Source organism: Paroedura picta, chromosome 3 (assembly GCF_049243985.1).
Source record: "Paroedura picta isolate Pp20150507F chromosome 3, Ppicta_v3.0, whole genome shotgun sequence".
In the NCBI taxonomy this organism is placed as follows: Eukaryota; Metazoa; Chordata; class Lepidosauria; order Squamata; family Gekkonidae; genus Paroedura; species Paroedura picta.
This window is the reverse complement of record NC_135371.1, coordinates 137,630,933-137,653,835: the sequence shown is the minus strand read 5'-3', so window position 1 is coordinate 137,653,835 and position 22,903 is coordinate 137,630,933. Positions and strand designations below refer to the sequence as shown.

Genomic DNA, 22,903 nt, shown 5'->3' with positions numbered 1-22,903 from the left:
CACACACAAAAACTTACACCTTGAATGAAACTTTGTTAGTCTCAACAGTGCCACTGAACTCAAACTTTGTTTTACCCAGTTATCTTCTATTTATACAGCAGACTGAGTAAATACTGGAAAGATCTGATCCACACACAAAGATACCAGGAGAATGGAGTATTTCATATCTCCCTACATCTTTTCCAATTAACAGTAAACCTGGGGACATCAATACCACAAACGGAAAAGTGGCTACAATGCTCACCTTTTTGGATTAGGAATCCAATCATGCTACTCAATGGATCACAACTATATTCTAAATTCACTGCACTAATTTTCAGTTTAATGTTTATTAACTGAATGTTTGTACTAACATTATTCCATTGCTCACTGTTACAACACTTGCTTGTGGTTCTTGGCGTCTATGAACAGCAAAGAGAAATCCATAGTTCTTTATAGGATTTAACATACAGGTATAAAACTGTGATACTCTATTAACAGCTCTGTAATAAAGGCTTAAGTGATTTTTAAAACTACTACTACCTTCTTAGCAACTGTATTATATCCAATGTTTGTAGCAGCATTTTAAGGAGAAAAAACCCAAAAGAAATCAGTAGACTAGAGAGAAAGTAGTCAGATGCCACACACCAAAAAGCCTCCATTATTAAGGCAGCCCCTTATATTTACTTTCTCACCTGATTTGCAGTATTTCATATGTCATTAGTGAGTACTTGCCCTGATTAAAGCAGCAGAACAAACACAGGAGATTTCCTGAACCAATTTCATAATGCATAAAAACATCTTACACTGGAAAATGCCTAATTGGGAGTGGGAGGGAACAGTTTCATACTGAGTACACTGATACAGTAAACAGAAGTCCACTTGGAATACAGCAATGCTCAGAAAGGTTTTCTTCTTTACCAAGCTGTGTGAGGCCCTCTCCCTCACCCTGAAGCTAAGCCTCCCCCTAGTGGCTGTCTCAACACGAGGGGGTGGACTCCCCCTTTCGGAGGGTTCCAAATTAAGACAGGTGAGGGGGCATTTTCGGAGTTGCTGTCTTCCTCTCTGGCAACTGCCTCTCCGACCTCCTCCAGCTTCTCCACTTGGCAGCCTCCAGGCCGAAGTCTTTCTTCATCCTCCCTCCTAGATCATCAGCCCTCCATTCCTTCCCACTGCTTCCAGCAATCAAAATATTCCTACTCTGCCCCCTTTATACATCCCTGGTTCCCAGCAGTCCCCATACCTTGCCCTGCCTCCAAGGTTAGAAAAACCCTGCTCTTTTCTCTGCCATCGAGCACCTGCTCTCCTGGCCGTGGTGGCCACCGGTCTCACTTGTGCTCACAGGTCAGCCCAGGCTGTCATTTGGCTTGGGCGTAGGCCAGGACATAGGCCCCCAGCCTGGCTGCTTGGTCTTCACCACTGTGCCCCAGCCAGGGTGCAGCACAATCTGACCATGGTGTGGCAATGTCCCGGAGGTGGCTATAGATAGAGGTATGGTGTGCAAGTCAGGCAGGGCAGCAGCCGGTCTGCCTTGCCAGCAGCTGTAGGTGGTGGCTGGCAGCACAGCACACCAGTTGGGAGCAGCAGTCACTAGGTGGCCTTATCATCCAGGGCAGCCCATTCAAGACCAGGGCTGTTTGGGCGTTGACCCCCTGTGCCTCAGCAATCTGCATTGGCCCCAGCCCTGTTGAGTCACCAGCTTGGCCAGGGAGGGGTGGGGGGATGCCAGAGTCCGGCTGCCCAAGTGGGAGCCCGGGAGAGCCCTGGCAAACTGAATACATCAAAATGCTCATAATCAATTTTTGTCTAGCTTCAAATGCCAAAAAAGAAATCTATGTTTCTGTGACACCAGAATTAAGCTGAAACATTGATAAAAACATGCTGTAGGTTTTTATGAAATAGTTGCATATGGATACATACATTTATGAAGCTGCTTTGAGGATTTTACATCTTGCCCATCGATGTTCATTAGGGCTAATTTGCACTTACAGAAAAAAATATCCATGTTCAATTAAGGCAGGCTTTTTGAACCAAGGTTTTGTGAAATCCTGGGATTTATTGACAGCCTTGGAAAGATTTCACATATGAGCGAGATTTAATTAATTTTTATTTTTTTAAATTTTGTTAAATATTTATCAGGTGATATGACTATGTATGGTCTTGTCGACCCCCCCCCCCATCCCAAAATGGCCAATGATAGGCCTGGAGGGAGTAGGAAGGGAGGGGGATTCTCAACTATATTCTGCACAATCATGACACTTCAGGGGTTTCTCAAAGCTTGAAGAATGTTTCAGAGGTTTCTCAACAATAAAAAAGTTGAGAAAGTTTGAGTTAAGGCATTTTAAAAAGCCCAGTTATCACAAGCAGTACAAACACAGTTTATGTGCTAAGCAAAAATAGAACTTATTTGAAGATAATTTTATTGACAGCTCAACAGCTAGGGAAACTTCCCCAACTAACAGAAGTCTACATACCTTCACAGTAAAATATCTATTCATGCCACATAAAGTAAACCTACAGGAATTTAGTTTGCTAAGCAGAAAAATAAGTTTACTTGCATATTAATTAAAATCTTATGGAAAATCGAAGGGGTCTTCTTGGGAATTACATAGTAATTAAATGGATTGTTGCATTCTACAAGGAAATTGTATGAAACTTCTGTTAGAAGATCAAGCTATTCCTGGGGGGGGGGGGGGCTATCCCCAGGAGAAATATTTAGAGGAGATGCCAGCTGCAGTATGAGCAGAGCATTAGCAAAAATCACACCTCATCCTACACATACAGAAATCTATGTGGAATCCAACCTCACTGAACTCCCAGTGTCAGGATTCACCAAAACCTGAGTGAATGTTTTTTTTTCCTTTGAGCTGTATTTCAGCAACATGTATTAACCCAGTAAGAAACAGGGCAATTAATATGACACCTCAAAGTTTCTATTTTTAAAGTTATGTTAAAAGTATGATTGCCTGACTTAGCATCTCAAAACAGAACAAGTAACAGTTTAAATAATAATATTAAACAGCCTTACCTATCCAGCACTCAAGGCGAGCACAAGGAGTCGTCTTCACAACATCAGGGGGGTCCACACCGACATTTAGGCACAAAACTAAGGCAACACTAACTGTCTTCATCTAGAAAAAAGAAGAAGATGATATAAGAACTTTACAACAATAATGTACCATATCTGTCCAATAGGCTTATGAGCATGTATCCAAATAGTCAGAAACTATAACTGAGATTCCTTTACAATCTTAACATGTAGAGTCGTCTCATTCGTAGAATCATTCTGATTATCTGGAGGTCTATTACTTATACTCCTGAACTAAACAGATCTCTCTATAGATCCTTACTCTAAGTCAGCTGTCCTCAACCCCCGGTCCACAGACCATAACCGGTCCGTAGATCAGTCGGTACCGGGCCACGGATCCTCCTCCCCGGCTGCTGCCTCGGGGGCTGCCCTGCCACTCGGCTGCCGACTCACCTTCACTGCTCTCCAACAGCCACCATGGCTGGGGCTCCCCCTCAGCATGGCACTGCGCAGCTGCTGCCAGCAGCATCCCCCGGTGGGCAGCGGGAAGTCAGGGGTGCCAGCGGGAAAGCAAGCAGAACAGGGGCTCAGTCGGCGCCAGCAACATCCCTCGGCAAAAGACTACCCCCCCCGGCCTCAGTAAAATTATCAAGCGTTGACCGGTCCCCGGTGATAAGAAAGTTGGGGACCACTGCCCTAGATGACAAGAAACTACTGTATTATTTCTGATAAGCTCCATGTCTATATTCTATGGGTCTAATAAGCCTCTTAACTGAATGTGAAACCACTATGCAACCCCATATATAACAAGCTATCCTAGATCAGGGGTAGTTAACCTGTGGTTCTATAGATGTCCATGGACTACAATTCCCATGAGCCCCTGCCAGTAAACACTGGCAGTGGCTCATGGGAATTGTAGTCCATGGACATCTGGAGGACCACATGTTGACTGTCCTAGATAACAAACACGAGGGGAAATCCTTTAGCTCTTTTCCCCTCCCCCATCGCCTACCTGCTATTCCCCTTTGACTCTGTTTCACACCTACCCACTTGTTCTTCCCCTCCCTTTTGGTCCCCTAGATGGAGGGTGTGAAGATTTGAAATGAGTAAAACCTTCACTCTGAGTTGGTTTCCCCCCCTCTCTAGGCACAGTACAGGCAGAAAGGGAGAAAGTCAGTTTAATGGCTTTTCAAACTTAGCTCAGTCCACTTTTATACATATGCTAATACGTTTAGACAATGAGATGGTCAAGCTCCTCCCCCCCCCCTCCAAGCATGAAACAGAGATTTGGAGAAATTAAATACTAGAGAGATTCAAGGAAGGAAGAAACCAACGATCTCCACGGAAAGACTCTTTGACCCAGCCTGACATGGTGGGGAAAAGAGAAGTGATTAATTTCAGGGGAGCAACGGTCTTTGATGCTGAGTTGATCAGAGCATACAGAAGTCTTAACTGAGGTCTGGTGGAGGCAACCATTAACCAAGTGCTGGTCTGCAGAGCTGGAGGAAGCTGCAAAGAAATGGAAACTTTACATCATCTTATGCTAAGGAGAGGGACAGAGAAATTGTATTTTATCCATTTCTTTTGAATCCCTTGCTCAATCCCGTACTGTGCTATAGGTATGCTTATGAACATTTTCTCTTTAATTATAACTCTGATGCTGGTAATGGCTCTCTATACCACATAGACTGCCATAATCTTGGACAGTGGTCCCCAACCACTGGGCCATGGCCCAGTGCCGGGCCGCGGCGGCCCCGGCACTGGGCTGCGGCTCCCTCTCCCCGCCCCCCCCCCACCCGCAGTGAGAAACTTCCCAGGCCGCAAGCAAATTGCCCGCCAAAGCGGGCGATTAGCTTGCGGCCTGGCAAGCTTCTTTTTGTGGAAGGGGGGGGGGAGAGGGAAGCATGGCCGTTGGCGCAAACTTGCATGCGCGGCGGTTTCGTGCATGCACGCATGCGTGGAAGTACCACGCATGCGTGTTTGCTGCCATGCATGGTGCAAACGTGCATGTGCGGACCTGCATGCGCGGCCACCGGATCGCCCTCCCCCCACCAGTCCACAGCCTTAGAAAGTTTGCGGACCACTGATCTTGGACATGCTATTTTAAAAGGAGCACTAGGGGGAAGGCAGTCAGTTGGCAAATGGATATTCCTCCAGGGAAGAAATGTTCCCTCTGGTGATCAGGTCCTGGGCAACAGAAGAGGCAAGGCCTCAGAACTTGGAAGAGAAGCTGGGAGTCCCGACCTCCTAGAGGGCAAATCCTTACAAAGGTCAGGAGGTGGCAATGGTTATGCAAGAGAGAGAAAATATTCTCCAGGTCTGAAGAAAACCTTCAGGGGCACAATGTACCAGGCCTTGCACTCCAGAACAAGCCCATTCCACCACAGGGGACATGAAATACCATATTTCCTACAAAATCAGCCCCATTCCCAGCAGTTGCCCTATTTCACTTCTCTTCTCTCCTGCCCAAACAAAGCTGAAGCCACTGCCAGGAGTACAGTGTGATGGAAACTCTGGATAACGAGTTAGTGCCCATCAGGTATCAGCATGCTTATACTTGGGAGAGGCTAATAGGCTTTGTCCAGTTCTCATGTTATATACAAGACACTGGTCACAGGCTTATTGCCCTGTGTTGTCTTGGCAAGCCAAAATGGTAGGTGATATCTCATGTGTCAGAGAACTCCAGAAAGCGTGGTTTGCAATATCTACACCTACACAGATATGGCTGTTAAGTGTGGGGGGATGATCCTTTGTTCATTTTTAAACAGTCCAACTGTTTTGCAAACCTGGGTATTCACTTGAGTTTGCAGAAAGCAGTACCCTAGCCCTGGGTAACACTGTTGTGAGGTTCACATGGCCATTTGAAGTAACTTTCTGTTGCTGTTCTGCAGATAATGCTGGAAATGAAAGGGAATGTATCATCAGTGGAGTCCTACCATTCAGCAGGAAAATATATGGGTTCCTATTCATTAATGACCGAAGCCAGTTAAGTGATTTCTTTGTTTATGTATATGCAGGCAAAATCTGGTCAATTCGGCTATTTGTTGTATACCAGCCTATTAAAAACCTGTTAAGACTGATTAGCAGCAAAAATGGTGATAAAAACTCTTCACAATTTCCAGAAAAAAATATTAAATATATTCTCATGTTGTCATGAACAAGACATGCAGTTATACAATTACCTGTAGCCTATGAGAAATAATCACTTCTAGGGGGAGTAAGGGGGAAGAAACTTTCCAACTGTTAAAAAAAACACCTTTCCAGTTGTTAAATTGGTTGTTTTCTTTCAGGCTGTTAATATGCAACAAATAAAAAAGGTGCCTTCATCCTTCGTGAGTTGAGCTCAACTTTTTCAGAAGACACATAGAGCTTCACATTTGTTTTACATTCCTGAAGCACATATTTTAAAGCCCTTAGTGCAGCTCTACGTAAGACTCATTGCCAGTGAACCTCTGCCAAACATCATGGATTAGGCAGAGTCCTACAGAAATGCTTTATTAAAAAATAATGGAAACTCATTATTCAAGGTTTGTAAATCAATAATGCAACACAGAAAGCCTTGCCTTAAGTGACCACTGTGAAACTCAACAATACAAATGCAGTCTGAAAGGTGTTCTCTTACACATCTCCAATCTCTTACTCTTAAAATAAAAGACATCTGTTGAAGAAGAGCCATAAACCACAGTTTCACCATGCATACTAATCACAAATGAAGGGAACTTAGCTCTAAGCATATTGTGTCTTCTCAGAACCAGGTCCAGAACTACAATTTTTAGTCTAAGAACCTTCCTGTACCACATCCATACTGCGCATTTATGTATAGCTGATCTGCCTTACCTGCAAAATACAAAACTGGGATATTGTGTATGGCCCTAGTTAATGTACTATATACCAAGAAAAGTAAGAACCAAATTATACCACTTCACTTTCCAGCTCTACAAAATATTATAAATGGCAATATAACATTCATTTTCTCTCCCGAATACTGTTTGACTATGGTAGATTTATCTTCAATAACAAAATTACAATAGTGCATGACCTGCCAGACACTTTTTAATTAATACTAGACTTCTCTGTATAAGGGTTTGAACAGCTATTAAAGTCCCAACCTAGGAAAATATTTCCCTCTTAAAATGGTCTAAAAGTTTTACTACTCTTTTAAAACAAAATTGTAGTCCAATGGCACCTTTAAGACCAACAAAGATTTATTCAAGGCGTGAACTTTCGTGTGTATGAAAACTTCCTAAAACAGTGGTTCTCAACCTGGGGGTCGGGACCCCTAGGGGTCAAACAACCTTTTCACAGGGGTCGCGGCAGGGCAAGCACCTTGGCTGGGGGGCGCCATCTACACAACAGCCTTGTGGGGTAGATCAAGATAGAACGTTCATCTGTCTGGATCAGCGGAAAAGAGCGAGATCAGCATGGTGGGACAAGAGGCAGAACTGAACTGAGAAACACCAGGGGAAAAAAATTTATATACAATCATGAACAATGGATCTTCACCCCATTGGTCAGTTTCGGTTTAATTTCTGTGAAAGAACACTTGCATAATTTTATGGTTGGGGGTCACCACATGAAAAACTGTATTAAAGGGTCATGGCATTAGGAAGGTTGAGAAATTCAATCCTAAAACAATGTTGTTGAACATTCAGGCACATACAAACTATCAAAACACATATTTATCTTCTGGATCAGGAATAAGATCCTTTAGGCACAGTAAAGACATTCATACATTTTGTTGTGGTTTGAACACATGACCAAAAAGCCTGAACTTTAAACAGATCATCTACCAAATGGATCTCTTATAGAAAGACCACATCTAAGTCTACTTGAGCCTACCCTTGTCCTTGACCCAGATATTGCAGTTGGTATAAAATGCGGCTACTAGACTGTTTATGCACTGGAGGCTTCATGCTGGGCTGCAGGCTAGAGTTTTTGTCGTGGCAGGTTGCCCCACCTCTTCCTGCACCCACATGGGGGAGCATTTGGCCAGGTGCACCTCATCCACCCCCGATTTGTTCTCCTGCATGGGAACTAGGGCAGTGAAGTTCCCAATGCATAAACGGTCCTAGGGTCCTCACGCACATATCTGAGGGACTGTATATTGCCCTATGCCCCCCACAGGTCCTTGCGCTCTGCAGGTACTAATTTGTTGGTTGTTCCCGGCCCTAGAGAAGCTTGCTTGGCCTCAACCAGAGCCAGGGCCCCCACTTGGTGAAATGAGCTCCTGGAAGAGCTGCAGGCCGTGCAGGAGCTTACTGTGTTCTGCAGGGCCTGCAAGATGGAGCTCTTCCACCAGGCCAATGGTTGAGGCCGGGGTCCGAGCAGAAGATCCGACTGCCCCCCCCGGTGCAGCAGTACACCAGGGTCATCTATTGACATCTGGCTATGGCTCCCTCTTGTCACTTCTTCTATGGGATGTTATCAGGGGGGGATGGGTAGTTGATTTATACCACCATGTTCCTTATTCAAATGTTGTAATTTTTATGTCCTGCTTTTGATATTTTTAATGGGGTTTTATTGGGTGGTTTATTAATGGACTGTTAAAACCACCACGAGGGTTTTTCTGAGGGGAAAATTCCCCAGGGTTTCAAAAGTCTGGGAAACTTTACATCTCTTCCCTTTAAGCTTTTCTATCCTTTTGGTCCTATTTTCATAAAAGATGCAATTTTCCTCTTCAAAATTTCTTTATCTATGTGAACTATATCTTTATAGCCATATATAATTTTATAATAAAAGCAAGATATAGAATGTTGGATTAAACAATTTTGACAGGAATCTTTTTTTCAGAATGATCAGCACCATGATGGCAAGTAGTACTCATTTGAGCTCACATTTTCACCGGGTCCACCATTTTCAATATTATTTGTCATCAAATGGCAAGACCAGGCTTACAAACAGCAGCTCACTTGAAAAGTACAGCAGCTTTCAAGCAACCAAGGAAAGAAGTTTTTCAAAACTGGGAAATTCAGCACACCAAAAATGTGGGCAAGAGAGTTAATATTGATGGACTTTTCTATAACGAGAAGCAATGTTTAATTAATCTGTTAGTATAGTATAGTCTGTATAGTCTGAAGGAAAATGAAGATGCTACTGAAGACAGGTTTTTATGGTTCTATTAACTGATGAATCTGCAAATTTGATCACATGTAATAGCCCAAATTTATAAATTTGGACAGTATTAGGGTTATAAAATAAATAAAAATAAGACAAAATAATATAATTAAATATGACAGTAGAAGAAGAAAGACAATTAGAAAAATCAATGAGATTTGTAGTAACCAAAAAGCCAATTAACTATTTGGGAGTAATTATAGTAGATCCAAGTAACAAGCTTTCTAAAGAAAATTATCAGAAGATTTGGACAAAAATAACTGATGACATACAAAGATGGGAAGAATTTATAAATTCTTGGCTATGGTGAATATCAACAGTTAAAATGAGTATAGTGCCAAAACTATTTTTTTAGCATGATACCAATTCATATAGAAGAAACAACTATAAGTCTATGGCAAAGAGTAATATATAAATTCATATACAATGGGAAAAAAATCAAGGATAAGATATAAGGCAATACAAGATGATAAAAAAATGTACTGACCTTGTGCTTCCAAATATTAACTTATATAGATAGATATAGACAAGCAGTAGTTTTAGTTTGGATAACAGGCTGAATTATTGATCCACAAGGAAGAAATGACAAATTAGAGACAACGGACTCTAACAAAGGAATTCATAATTATTTATGGGTCAAAAATCACTGAGACTATTCAAAAGCAAGTCAGGAAACATGCTATAAGACAGTATATTAAAGATATGGTTTAAATGCAGAGAAAGATTAAGTCCATTAATCTCATGACTGACCTCTTTAATAAATGTTCACTATGATTCAAGAAAAAAAATAGATAACCTAATTTTTGAGAGGATGGTGAATAAACAAGGAAAAATACAAGAGTGCCATATTATTAAATAAGAAGAGGAAAATATACCATGGCTAATCTATCATCAAACAGTTTCAAAACTAAAAGAACAACTTCTAAAACAAGGTGGTCAGTTAAAAGAAAAGACTGCTTATTAAAAATTAATAATGGGTGATGCAAAACAGCTGTTAGATAAAATCTATAAACTATTACTGCTGTATGCCAATGAGACAGAACAAGTTAAAGATTGGATGATTAAATGGGCTCAAAATTTTGGAGAGAATACAAATATGGATCAATGGGAAGTGTTATGTGCCAGTGTTGGTCTCTTGTGGCCCTTCCTTGCAAACCCAGGGAATTATTGATCGCCACTGTGGGATGGTAGATGAATTTCCTCCAGGCCAGCCTGGATTCTAGAGATTTTGGGAGAGAAAGGAATCATTTGGGCATGAAATTAGGGTCACTGTGGGTAGGCAGGTAGTTGTGAGTTCCTGCATTGTAAGGGGGTTGGACTAAATGACCTTGGAGGTCCTTTCCAACTCTATGATTCTATGAACTGAAATTTACTGAATGTTAAACCTTAAAAGAAAAATAAAGTGTTTTTCGATGCTATATTGCTCCTAAAGACATAGCAAGAACAACTAAGAATTATAATGGGAAGTATTGAAAATGTCAGATATAAATTAATCATTTTATCACCTGTAGTGGACCTGTCAAAAAGATGAGAAAAAATGGATTATGATTCATAATGAGATGCAAAACATATTAAAAATTAAATTTATATTAGATCCAAAAGGTATGTTATTAAATATGGTACCAAATAATATTAGAATGCCAGGCAGTGATTTATTACAGTCCTTGACCAATACAAAAACAATATACAGTAACAATCTTAGTTTAAAGTATAAACTCTACAGTCCAGATTTATTAAAACATGTGTATATAAAATGTTTTAGAATTAATAAAAGTTTATATAAGATAATAAAAAATCCAGATTATAAAATTTCATCCATCCTAACCTTGGTTGCCTTGTAGAGTTTCTGATCTTACAAACCTGTACAGAATCTAGCATGTCATCTGATGGTTCCTATCAGGGTAGATGATTTAGCTTAATTGTATTTGACTGCCTAGGAAACCCATCTAACAAAGGGCTGATAATTTCCTTGCATATTTTACTGTAAAATGGGCAGTTGAAAAATATATGGTTGATTGATTCAATCTCCTCTTGTAAACAGCTATGCCTCTGTTTATAAGGCATTTTCTTGTATTTCCCTTCCAAAACTGTGCAAGGCAATGCCTTACTTCTGGATAATGTTAAATGCCCTTCTAGAACTATTCAAATGAATGAAATATAGATAAGCTGCAGTAATGTATTTTGTATCATCAGAAGAAATAAACTCTGGTTATCTCAGCTGTAAAATGTTAAGATGCCGTTAGCTGATTTTTCACCAAAATCTGCAGCTGATCTATTATGCAGTGTCTTTGCACCCGAAGCCTGCAATACTACCTCAAGATACTTAAAATTAGTTATTTGTTCTAACTGCTTCCCTTGTAACCCCCAATATCTATTGGGGGGGGATTTCCCAAATATTTTTTCCCAAAAAAATCTTAGTTTTTTTTTTAATGATTATAAGTTTTTCAGATTTGCAATAATAGGCAAATCTTTTTAAAGCTCTTTGTAACCTAATCGTAGTTCTGGAAAGAAGTACTGCATCATCAGCATACAGTAACACCAGCACCTTTCAGTCTGCCAATTTGGAATTCAGGTGTATTCATGAAACTCACTAAGTTGTTGATACAGAAAACAAACATTAAAGAGGCCAAGATGCAGCCCTGCCTTACACGCTTACATGTTTTGATAGAATCAATTAGGTGCCCATTATGGATGCATCCAACTCTAAGGGCTGTATGTTCATGAATAGCCTGAATCAGGAATCGTCTTCTATGAATGGAGGAGCCCTATAATTTTTCCCAAAGCCACTCTGGAAACAGTATGGAATGAAGCTTTTAAATATACAAAAGCAGCCGAGAGCAGGCTAGAGACATATTTCTCTATCAAATTCTGTATAATTAGGCTATATAATCTAGAGTTAACCTCCCTGCTCTAAATTCTGCCTGTTCTTTAACTAAAACACCCTCTTTTTCAAGCCAATTTAGGAATTTCTTGCAAATCATGTAGAGCTTGCTTATGATGCTTGACTGGTCTGTAATTTGATGGGTCTTCTCTGGTTTAATTCTTATAGAAGGCTATATTCCAATCTCTGGGGGTATTACTAGTTTAATCATAGAAGATAAATAAAGCAGCGAAGAATACTGTCCACCAGTCCTTGTTAGTTTTTAATTATTCTGGGGTAATTCCATCTTGCCCAGGGGCTTTAGCATTCTTGGTTGGTTCATATAGGATTTTACCTCCCCCACAGTAACTGGAGGCCATTTTTCCACGTACCCTATTTTCCATTTTGAATGTACAATGAACTCGCAAGGATTTGATATGCCTCAGGACTGGGGGGGAAACCCACCAGATCATATGAACTGGTCAAAGAAAATGGAGTCCTGTCTTTGACTATATGAGATGGGAAGGATTAACTGAGTTATAAAATGCAAATTATAATATGGGTCTTTTCTTCCCTCTCTTCTTTTCCTAAAAGTTGATTCTAGAAAAAGATTTGGGTCTTTTCCCTCCTTGTTTTGTATTATAATACAGTAGTTTGTGATAATAGTTCTGTAATATACAGTGTACTGCTTTTAAATAAACCTTTTTAATAATAATAATAATGATAAAATTCAAGGAATCTTTCTTCACCGCTCCCCAAGTTTCACTTTCTGGAAATCCAAATTAAAATTATTATTTTAGTATTACATTTGTTTTATGCATGTTTTTTACAGCTATTTTTCTAGCTATGTGGTTTAAGGCATAATTTAAAAAAATTAAAACGTGTGAAGCCTTACAAAACTAAGTACTTTCCACATCACTGAATTGTGAATGAGCGGGCATTAAGTTTAATTGTTCTAGTTTTCCCCTTATGTTTTATTTAAAAGGAATGTTTACCTCTCCTTTTACATGAATGAGGTTTAAAATGATACATCTACTCCTAAATATTAGCAAATATTATTGCCCTCTGTCTATAATGAATGTTTGCAAGCCATTTCTCTCATTCTTGTTTATTAGGCCATTTCTTTGCTACTTTCTCCCACTCACATCTTCCAAAGTACAATTAAAAATCTCTGCCAGATTCTACATAAATACCTCTGTTTTCAGGATGTGATATAAACTGTAAACCTTAAAAACAAGAGCATTAGTGATGGAGGTCTGACACTACTCTGCAACATGCTCATCTTTGATGGGTCCTAAAACAAGGCTTGACAAATCCAAGAGTCTTGGAGACTCAATAGCAACTCTCCACATCTAGACCAAACTGAAAAACAAATGCTTGTTGGACTTTGACCTGGTATTCCATTCCACTCAAATAATGTCCCTCAGAATAAAGATCTGGATGATAAATTAATCAGATCGCTAATCTGTCAGGAACCAAGCAGCTGAACCCCAACGTACTCACTCCACAGACATCACTCTCAGACTTCAGGGTGAAGCTTTAAGTAGAAAGTCTTTATTTGGAAAAGTCAGCAAACAGAGTCCATACTTTGCATATGCTCACAGACAGGCAACTTTGATAGAAACACAGGGGCAGGAAGTGGCAGGACCTATATACCTTGGCCGTGGGAAAGGGGGCAAGATCAGAGATTGGCATTATGTGAGAATCGGGGATTCACACAGGACACTAGGATTGGACCGGCTCTTTTATCTAGCTAGGTGTTAAAACAGTTCACACATCTGTTGTTTTGGATATCTGGGGAAGACAGCCTTGAATGGGAGAGAGTGAGGGGCCGCAGAAGCAGAATGGGATCTTTGAAACGCAAACGAGGATCACGGGGGGGGGGGGGATACTGCTCCTGAGCTCAGCTGAGATGCCCCTGATTGAGGGGAGGAAGGCGTTTCCAAGAGCAATGCAGGGGAGTCTGAGGGCATGAGGGTGGGCATTCCTTTTGAGGGGGGGGGACTTTCCCCTTCTGCCAAACAATTGGCTGACAGGGAGGCCACAGAAATCCCCTTCTCACTTAAAATACTGCTGTGGCCGGCCATGCTGCTGGAGGGAAGAAACAGCCAAGCAACTCTCTGCAGATTTGAGACCTACCACTCAGGGTTGTTGTGCAGGTGAAACTGGAAGCTGTTGCAGAGGTTATTTTGCCTCCTGTTTCATCTGCACAACAACCCTGTGCAGTAGGCCTCAGGTGATTCAACTCCACAACAACCTGCGTGGGAAGCCTTAAATGTTCCTTCTCCTCAACCATGTCCAAACTCCATAGGAGCTCTTTCTACCTGGGCAGCTGATCTATATGCTCTGCAGATGAGCTGTAATTCCAGGGGTTCTCCAGGCACCACCTGGAGGTTGGCTACCCCTGGGTTGGAGATATTCCTGGAGGTTTGGAGGAGGGCCTTAAATTCATACAATGCTTCAGAGTCCGGCCTCCAAAGTAGCCATTTTGGCCTGCAGAGCTGATCATTATAATCTAGAGCAGCGATCTAGAGAGGATGGTAGAGGCTCACAGACTGTGGTTGGGGTGGAGTGGTTGTGGGTGTGTCCCTCCTGGACTATGGGCTTTGGCCAGCCCTTACCAGCAACTGTTTGTATTTTGAGGTGCAGAGAGACAGACAGACAGACCAATATCAATCCTGTGAGTCTGGAAAGTTCAGGAAGATCTAAATAAAGAATATTTACAGCCTGAAACTGTAAATAGTGAACAAATAAATGGCAGGAGAAATGTAGGAACTAAAGTGACTTTTTTCAAGCTTGGCCTGGTAAATAAAAACTCCTATGAACTCAAAGACATGTGGCCCAGAATTTCAAGTGTAGTTAGCTTTACAGGAAAGTAGACAGTGAGACTCTGGGGAAAACTAGGTGATCCACCTTTATAACGCAACGACTTAGCCTTGCAGACAACAACAGGGACTGCAGTTGCTAGCAGAAGGTCTCAGGCTTCAGAAGGGCAGACATGACCAGCCAAGCAACCAAGTGGATTCTGGGGCCATATGCATTCTTTTTGAAGGGGTGCATGAGAGGGGGGAGAGCTTTCCCTTCAGCCTAACCGCCTAGAGATGAGCTGTACTTCCAGGGGATTCTCAGACCCAACCTGGAGGCTGGCTTCCTTAAACCTCAGGGGGATACAATGCTACACAGTCACCCCTCCAAAGTAGCCATTTTTGCCTGCAGAGCTAATCTGTATTGTCTGGAGGTGAGCACCAATTCCAGGCCCCACCTGGAGGTTCCCTGTCCCTGGTCGGAACATATTCCTTGAAGTCTGAAAATGGGGCCTCAAAAGTCTGTAATGCCCCCACAGCTACCTAGCACCCCCTGACATATTTTAGGTCAAGAAAACATTGCAGAGAGGAGGTAATGTTGCCAGATTGGTGTAGATTCAACTTCTGGAATTCCACACTACCTAGGTGTGCATAAACCTGACTAAGGTCAAGACTGCTGTGCACAGAGGGACCTCCTCTTAGGGTTGCCATATTCCAAGTGAAGCTTTCTACCCCACCACCCTCACAGAGAGTATGCTATGTGGAGAGGAAGGGAAGGCGATTGGAAACTGCTTTGAGACACCTGAAGCCTCCTGGGTCACTGCGGCCAATTCCCAGTTCTCTCAGACCTCTCACAGCCCCACATCCCTCACAGGTTGTCTATTGTGGGGAAACAAATGGAAAAGGTGTTTGTAAACCACTTTGAGACTCCTTTGGGTAGTAAACAGCAGGGTATAAAAATCCAGCTCTTCTTTTTCTAAGGAGCAGCTGTGAAAGAAGCATTTGGCCACATAACATTTTATCAAAAGTAAAAAAATGGTGACAGAAGAAGCAGGGTAGACACCTGTGTACTGTGACTACTCCATGTGTATTAGGGCAAGGGGATAAGAAGGGAAATGATGTTGAATGCAGAACTGGTAGGAATTGGTTGCCATGTAATTTCCCCCTAAGAAGAGTCTCCAGTCTGATTTCCCCTTCATATATCTGAAGACATGGCTCTGGAAAGCTCATCTGTAACCACTATGCCGCAATTCCCAAAGGTCAGTCCTCTCCCATACTCAATGAACATCCACACCACAGGATCTTGACACCCATATCTCCACAGCCATGCCCTCATTTGTCTCCACGTCACCACAACCTCCCATACAACACACACTCAACCCCATGCCCTTACAGACTGGACAACTCCTCCCCTTTCTCTTCCCACTGCCAAGCTCTAGTGCCCGTTGTATTCCCGGATACAACAGGCTTTGCCTCTAGTAAATAAATAATACTGCTGCTGCTCCCAACAGCTCTTGTCCATCCCCACACCCTCCCCAACCCAATAAGAAAAGCACTGAACTAGTTTCAGAAAGGTCCACCTCCCCCACTGCCATCCTAATCCGCAGGGGCAAGGTGGCTTCACTTAGACAAGGTGGCTTCACTTAAGGGGTTAACTTTTTGAGTTGATAACAACCAGATTACCCTGTTATTTGTTTACTACATACTTATAATAGCATTAATAAGAATGGGAACCTGTTAAAAGTGTTTGTTTATTTGTTTGTTTGTTTAATTTATATACCGCCCTCCCCGGAGGCTCAGGATTAGGCTCAGTAGTAGAAATAATTAGAAAATATAGCCATACAATAGAAAAATCTGAAGGATGAAAAATAAGTCTGGGACCTCAATTTTGCTAGATGCAAAGGAAATTTGTCAAGGCCTGCCATAAAGCATATTTTATTTATTAGCAGTTCTATATACTATGAAGGACAAGTTGTGTGTCATATCTACTCCTTAGATGAGTAATTTTCACAGATGTCATGGTACATGGTGATGTGAGAAAGAAGAGTCCTATATATTGCAAAAACCCCATGGGGAATACATTTCTTCACACACAGCGAACTACCTTTCCCAAAGAACTCTGTAGGAGCTGATTAGAACTCAAATTGATCCCACTGCTGAGCTTCATACATGTATTTTTCTATATTTTTCAGATAAATAAATGCCAAGTGCTAATGTATGAGCATCAGATCTAGTTCAACGAACAAGCCATGTTCTTGGGCATTACTTCCCCTGACAGCTAACTTGATTTCTTACTTTTGAATTAATGCAAGTAATTCTGTCATAACATCTGAACTGGCAAACTATGGTTTGGGATTTGTACTTCTACTCCAAATAAAGATTGTAAAGAGCCAGTGTGATATAGTGGTTAGGAGTGCAGACTTCTAATCTGGTGAGCCGGGTTCGATTCTGTGCTCCCCAACATGCAACCAGCTGGGTGACCTTGGGCTCGACACGGCACTGATAAAACTGCTCTGACAAAGCAGTGGTATCAGGGCTCTCTCAGCCTTACCCACCTCACAGGGTGTCTGTTGTGGGGAGAGGAATGGGAAGAGAACTATAAGCCGCTTCGAGCCTCCTTTGGGTAGAGAAAAGCGGCATATAAGAACCAATTCTTCTTCTTCTTCTTCTAAATCTGAGGCGTACAATATACAGCTCGTGAGCAGCATTCAGTTTGCCTGACTGACCCATGCTGTATACCCCAAAGCCAACTCCCAGCTGATCCCCCTACTGCATTGCTTGAATCAGCCCCAGCCCTTGCAATTGCACCCATCTCTTCCCACAATAAGACACTGGGAACAAACCAAAACAAATCAGGATAGCTTCAGAATACCAATGGAATCAAGTTTCATGCCTTCATATGATTCTACCCGAAAATGAGGGTATGGAACAGAATTGAATCCTGTAGATGCCTGAAGGAAGCATTCCAAGGAGATGCACAGCAGTACATCATGCCATATCTCCTACAACTCCCTTTCAGGATCCAACAGGATCATGGTTAAGTCCTGTAATGTCTGAGTTCCATGTTAAGGAGCACAAATTTGCCTAACAGGGAAGATTATCCATCAAATTCATCTTCTTAGATAAAAAACACGCTGGAAAGGATTTTTAAGGGTACTTCTTTCAAAGTTTACTGATGATCCATCTTGAGATCCCATAAAACAAGATTTTATTGGATTTGCCAAATGGCTTACAATAAGCAATGACATGAACATTGACAAAAATGTAATTCCTAAGCATGTCTCTCCCAGACATAGCATCACTTGATAGTTGTCAACCTCACAGACATTTATTTTATTTCATTTATTTCACTCGATTTATAAACTACTGATACTGGCCAGTTGGCTCCCAGTGGCTAACATCAACATTTCAAATATATATACAAACAAAAGGATGTATTTCCAACAATCAAATGCTCCCAATCATACCCTTCCCCTTCCTACCTACCCCCTGGTGCCAATGCCAAAAAAGAAAAATGCGAGCACATGGGGAATAATGGGGAATAGTTTAGGAGGAGGTGTTGTGGGCTGTCACCCCTCCGTCAAAGGCTGGCACACCCGTGTCAACCCTTCCTGACACTCCTGAGCAGATCCTCGCACCAGAGAGAGAAAAGCCAGGTCAAGCCTTGCAAAGCATAATGGGAGAGCAACTAAAACCCACTTCTGGCTCTGAAGCAAGACTTGGAGTTAGGCTTCCCTCAACCTACTTGCTTGCAAACAAAAGAGGAGTTTGTCAGCACACCTGGCAAGTACAGAGAGACAAAGGCACCCCACCCAAGACTCCCTCGTCCGTCACCCCAAATTGTTTCCCTGGACCTCCGGAACTCTGCTCCACCCAGAAGACAGGTAGATATCACTTCCAATCAACCCTTAGTATAGGTTCTTCCCCTATAAGCCTTGTGTGCTAGTGGCTAGGAATGTACATTTCTTTGCTAGAGTACGCATGTGTTGTCTTTTGTCTAATTAGTGTGTGTTAATAAAATCCTTTCATGTTTAGATCATTGTCTGCCTTGGTTCTATCTCAGTGACATAATTACCCAGTAAACTGTGCAATATAAGGTCCCATGTTACGTCACGCTGCCTCTTGCTGGCTCTACTAGCTGATTCCCCACAACTAAATTTAGACAGGTGTTCTTACAGACATGCATTTGGCGTAACAGAGGGGCCTATGATGTCCCCCTCAAGCTGGCCTCAACCAAAGGCCTGGCGGCAGAACTCTGTCTTACAGGCCCTGCAGACCTGCACTAGTACCCGCAGGGCCCTCAACCCCTCTAAATCATAGAATCACAGAATCACAGAATCATAGAGTTGGAAGGGGTCTCATGGGTCATCTACTCCAACCCCCTGCACTATGCAAGATACTCACATCCCTATCACTTATCCACTGTAACCTGCCACCCCCTTCAGCCTTCACAAAATCAGCCTCTCTGTCAGATGGCTATCCAGCGTTTGTTTAAAAATTTCCAAAGATGGAGAACCCACCACCTCCCGAGGAAGCCTGTTCCACTGAGAAACTGCTCTGTCAGGAACGTCTTCCTGATGTTTAGACAGAATTTGTTTTGCATTAATTTCATCCCATTGATTCTAGTCCGTCCCTCTGGGGCAAGAGGGAACAACTTTGCTCCATCCTCTATATGGCAGCCTTTTAAATACTTGAAGATGGTTATCAGATCCCCTCTCAGTCGTCTCCTCTCCAGGCTAAACAGACCAAGCTCCCCCAACCTTTCTTCATACGTCTTGGTCTCCAAACCCCTCATAATCTCTGTTGCCCTCCTCCAGACACGCTCCAGTTTGTCTTCATCCCTCTTCTACTGGGGTGCCCAAAACTGAACACAGTAGGCCACAAGCTTTCCCATATAGTTCTATATGAACTGTATAGTTCTGATAGGAACTGCAGCAATAACACCAGGTACATATGTGAGCTACTTCTGCTCTCCAAGGATGTTTACACTACTCCTGATTATACAATCCAGGGTTCCCAGCTCTAGAGACTCTTAAATATTGACTCAAGACACCTTTATTGGCATAGCACTCTTAAATGTATTACTACCTAAACCTGTGAATAAATGAATACATGATTAAATGTGAATTAAATAACTACATAGCCCATGGCCTACAACGTTGCTATATAAATGAATATATGCGTGAATATATGACAAGCGAACGAGTTACAACTATAATGGGGTTATCATATGCTTAACCAACACTAGAACTAAACGATGCATGACTTATATGCATCTGAAAGATCTAGCAAGACTTAATCTATAATAAAGTGAGAATAATATAGAATGTTTTCTAATGATAAATGGTTAAAGGTAAAGGTATCTCCTGTGCAAGCCCTGAGTCATGTCTGACCCTTGGGGTCATGTCTGACCCTTTACAAGACTCAATACAGGGTGGTTTGCCATTCCCTTACCCAGTCATTACCGTTTTACCCCCCAGCAAGCTGGGTACTTATTTTACATACCTCGGAAGGATGGAAGGCCGAGTCAACCTTGAGCCAGCTGCTGGGATCAAACTCCCAGCCTCATGGTCAGAGCTTCAGACAACATGTCAGCTGCCTTACCACCCTGCGCCACAAGAGGCTCTTCGCCACAAGAGGCTATTGTGATAAATGCTTACTGGAAGCTTAATCCCTTCAAACCTTCCCCTTCAGGGATACTAACTCAAACCTTCCCCTTCAGGGATACTAACTCAAACCTTCCCCTTCAGGAATACTAACTCAAACCTCTAGACTGGTTTCCCAGTCTCAGCTTCCAGACACCATGTTCAAACACCCTCTCCCACCAATGGGAGCATAGGATATCACTGAGCTCAAGGGCCTAGTCAAAACCGGCACAGGAAAACTACTGGCCACCTGCTCCATCCCTTGGAACAAAACATAACCTTCATGGCTAGGTTCCTAGCCAGGGCTAGCTGGGAGACTGATGAAGGCATTAGCAAGGCCTCTGGCTGAACCAGGCCTCATGAACCACAGTGCCCAGACCTTAAGACAACCCCACAGGCAAGTACACAAACCCAAAGCCCACAAGAGCCCCCACGTTGCTGTGAAATAAAAACCCAAACCAAATTTCATGGCAGGATTAGGATTGATTCTGACAATTTTAAGTACATTTAGAACTGGAGGACAGCTGCTGACTAAGAGATCCCCCAACAATAAAAAGTAGCTGGAGGCAAAGTAGCAACTGGCCATACAACCTAAAATGTGGTACTTTTAAAGTAGCAGATAATCCTTGAGTCATTCCCCCATAAGCAAACTTCAGTTCTTCAGAAATTTTTCCTGCTATTGAAAGGCATTCCAGAAAGATTTGAGAATTTTGAGTCATCTGATATTTTTTGGAGAATTACTGCTGAGGTATTCCTATTCAATTTTTATTTGCAGCACATTTTAAAATTGATATTGGTTGCAGTTTTGTTTTGTGATTTTTTAAAATTCTTTATAAACTGCCTAAAGAGCTTTTATTTAATGATGAAAAGGCTGAGTACAATTATTCTCAATACACAAATTATCTTGACTAGCGATTTCCAGGATGGGCACAGATCTAACTGACAAATAACAGTCCTCATACTTTCAAACATATATGTGGGAGACTGAAGCCTAAGTAGGTCAAGAAAATTTTGGACACTTATGAAACTCTTTTCAAAGATCTGATATTCAAGCTGAACAAAATATGTTCTCCATTAAAATCTGAAATTAAAATCCAGAAAAGGTGAGTGTGCTGATACAGCTGTGGTGCTTTTACCTGAAAAATGCATATTTTACAAAATAAAATCCACTTTGGTTATGCTGAGATACAAAATATTTACTGTACAAGATTCCCACTGTATACTTTCTTGTGACTTTCAACTCAGAGTTTTGTTCTGCAGACATTATATGCTTTATTACACAACTTAGAAACATTTGTAGGACCTAGTCCAGAACTGATAGTCAGAGTTACTGACCCTGGGTCACAAAATCTGATCAAAACATATTTTCTAACAAATCTATGAGGAAGGAATGATATCCAAAAATCAATTTCTTCTTAATAGAATTGAGAGATTGCACAAAACTATTTTGTTCTTGCTGCTGCAAGGCCACCATCCTTACTTTCTAGATCCCATATATGAGGGGACGCCTTCCCACAAATGCTTATGTAAAAAGTATTCAGCATTCCCAAGCCTGTCTGAACCACAGCCACCTGCATCTCTGCATCCCTGAGGTGCTCATTAAGATTCAGAACAGCAGGCAAAAAACTTACAGTAAAACTAGAGCTGTACAAATGTATAATTTATAAAGAAAGCTAGAAAGTGGAGCACACAGCAAAGAGATGTTGCAAGGAAAAAACTGGAGGGAGGGGCCAAGTAAGGAAAATCCCAACAGTTTTCATGGTAAACTTTGTAGCTTCCACTGTTTCCCTTATTCCCATCCAGCCTCCTGCTGCAGAACACGGTGGTACACAGGCTGAATCCTAAGGCAAGTGGCTGATCAAAGCAGATTGCCATCATGGATGCTATGTAAGGTTTGCTGCCCCATTTCATGTTAGCAAGGGATTTGATACTTTCTAGTGTGCAGAAGGATAGCAGCATAATTTTGGATGAGGTTCCATCAGTAAGTATTTCACATGAATTCCTGCATGACTGAAAAGCCCTTAGTTACTAGATGTTTTATAAGCTTTACTGCTCAAGAGAGATAAATAAAAATTGGACCAAATCAGATTCTATCTTATATGACACATAAATGTGAATAGGTTATGTACAGATGTTTAGCTCTAAGGGATTACACATATATCTTATTTATGAAACTAGCTTCAAAGCCCGTTCCTAAGAACAGGCCCTGAAAGGGTCCCCTCCCCTGGCCCCTGGCCCGGCAGCTTAAGGTGGCTTTGGGCGGCAGCTCCCAGCCAGATCAAGTGGGGTGGGCGGGGGCTGGGCAGCTCGTTAGCAGGACCTAGACAGAGCTCCTTAGCAGGCAGTCAGCAGGCCGGGAGGCCCAGGTCAGCAGGCCCAGCCTAGCAGGCCAAGAGCCCTAACTAGGAGGCCCTCCACCACAACCCTATGCCCAGGGCATCTCCTCTTACCTGCTGCTGGCTCCAGGCACTGA

General features: G+C 42.1%; 1 protein-coding gene across 5 annotated transcripts in view; it reads right to left on the bottom strand.

Annotated features, from left to right (window-relative positions):
* RPTOR (regulatory associated protein of MTOR complex 1) overlaps positions 1-22,903 on the bottom strand; it is a 520,373-nt gene that overhangs the window by 454,333 nt on the left and 43,137 nt on the right. For all 5 annotated transcript variants that reach the window (XM_077328221.1, XM_077328217.1, XM_077328219.1 and 2 more), the window contains exon 2: positions 3,008-3,110. In XM_077328221.1, coding sequence (XP_077184336.1) covers positions 3,008-3,110 — 103 coding nt within the window. The remainder of the gene's footprint in view (positions 1-3,007; positions 3,111-22,903) is intronic.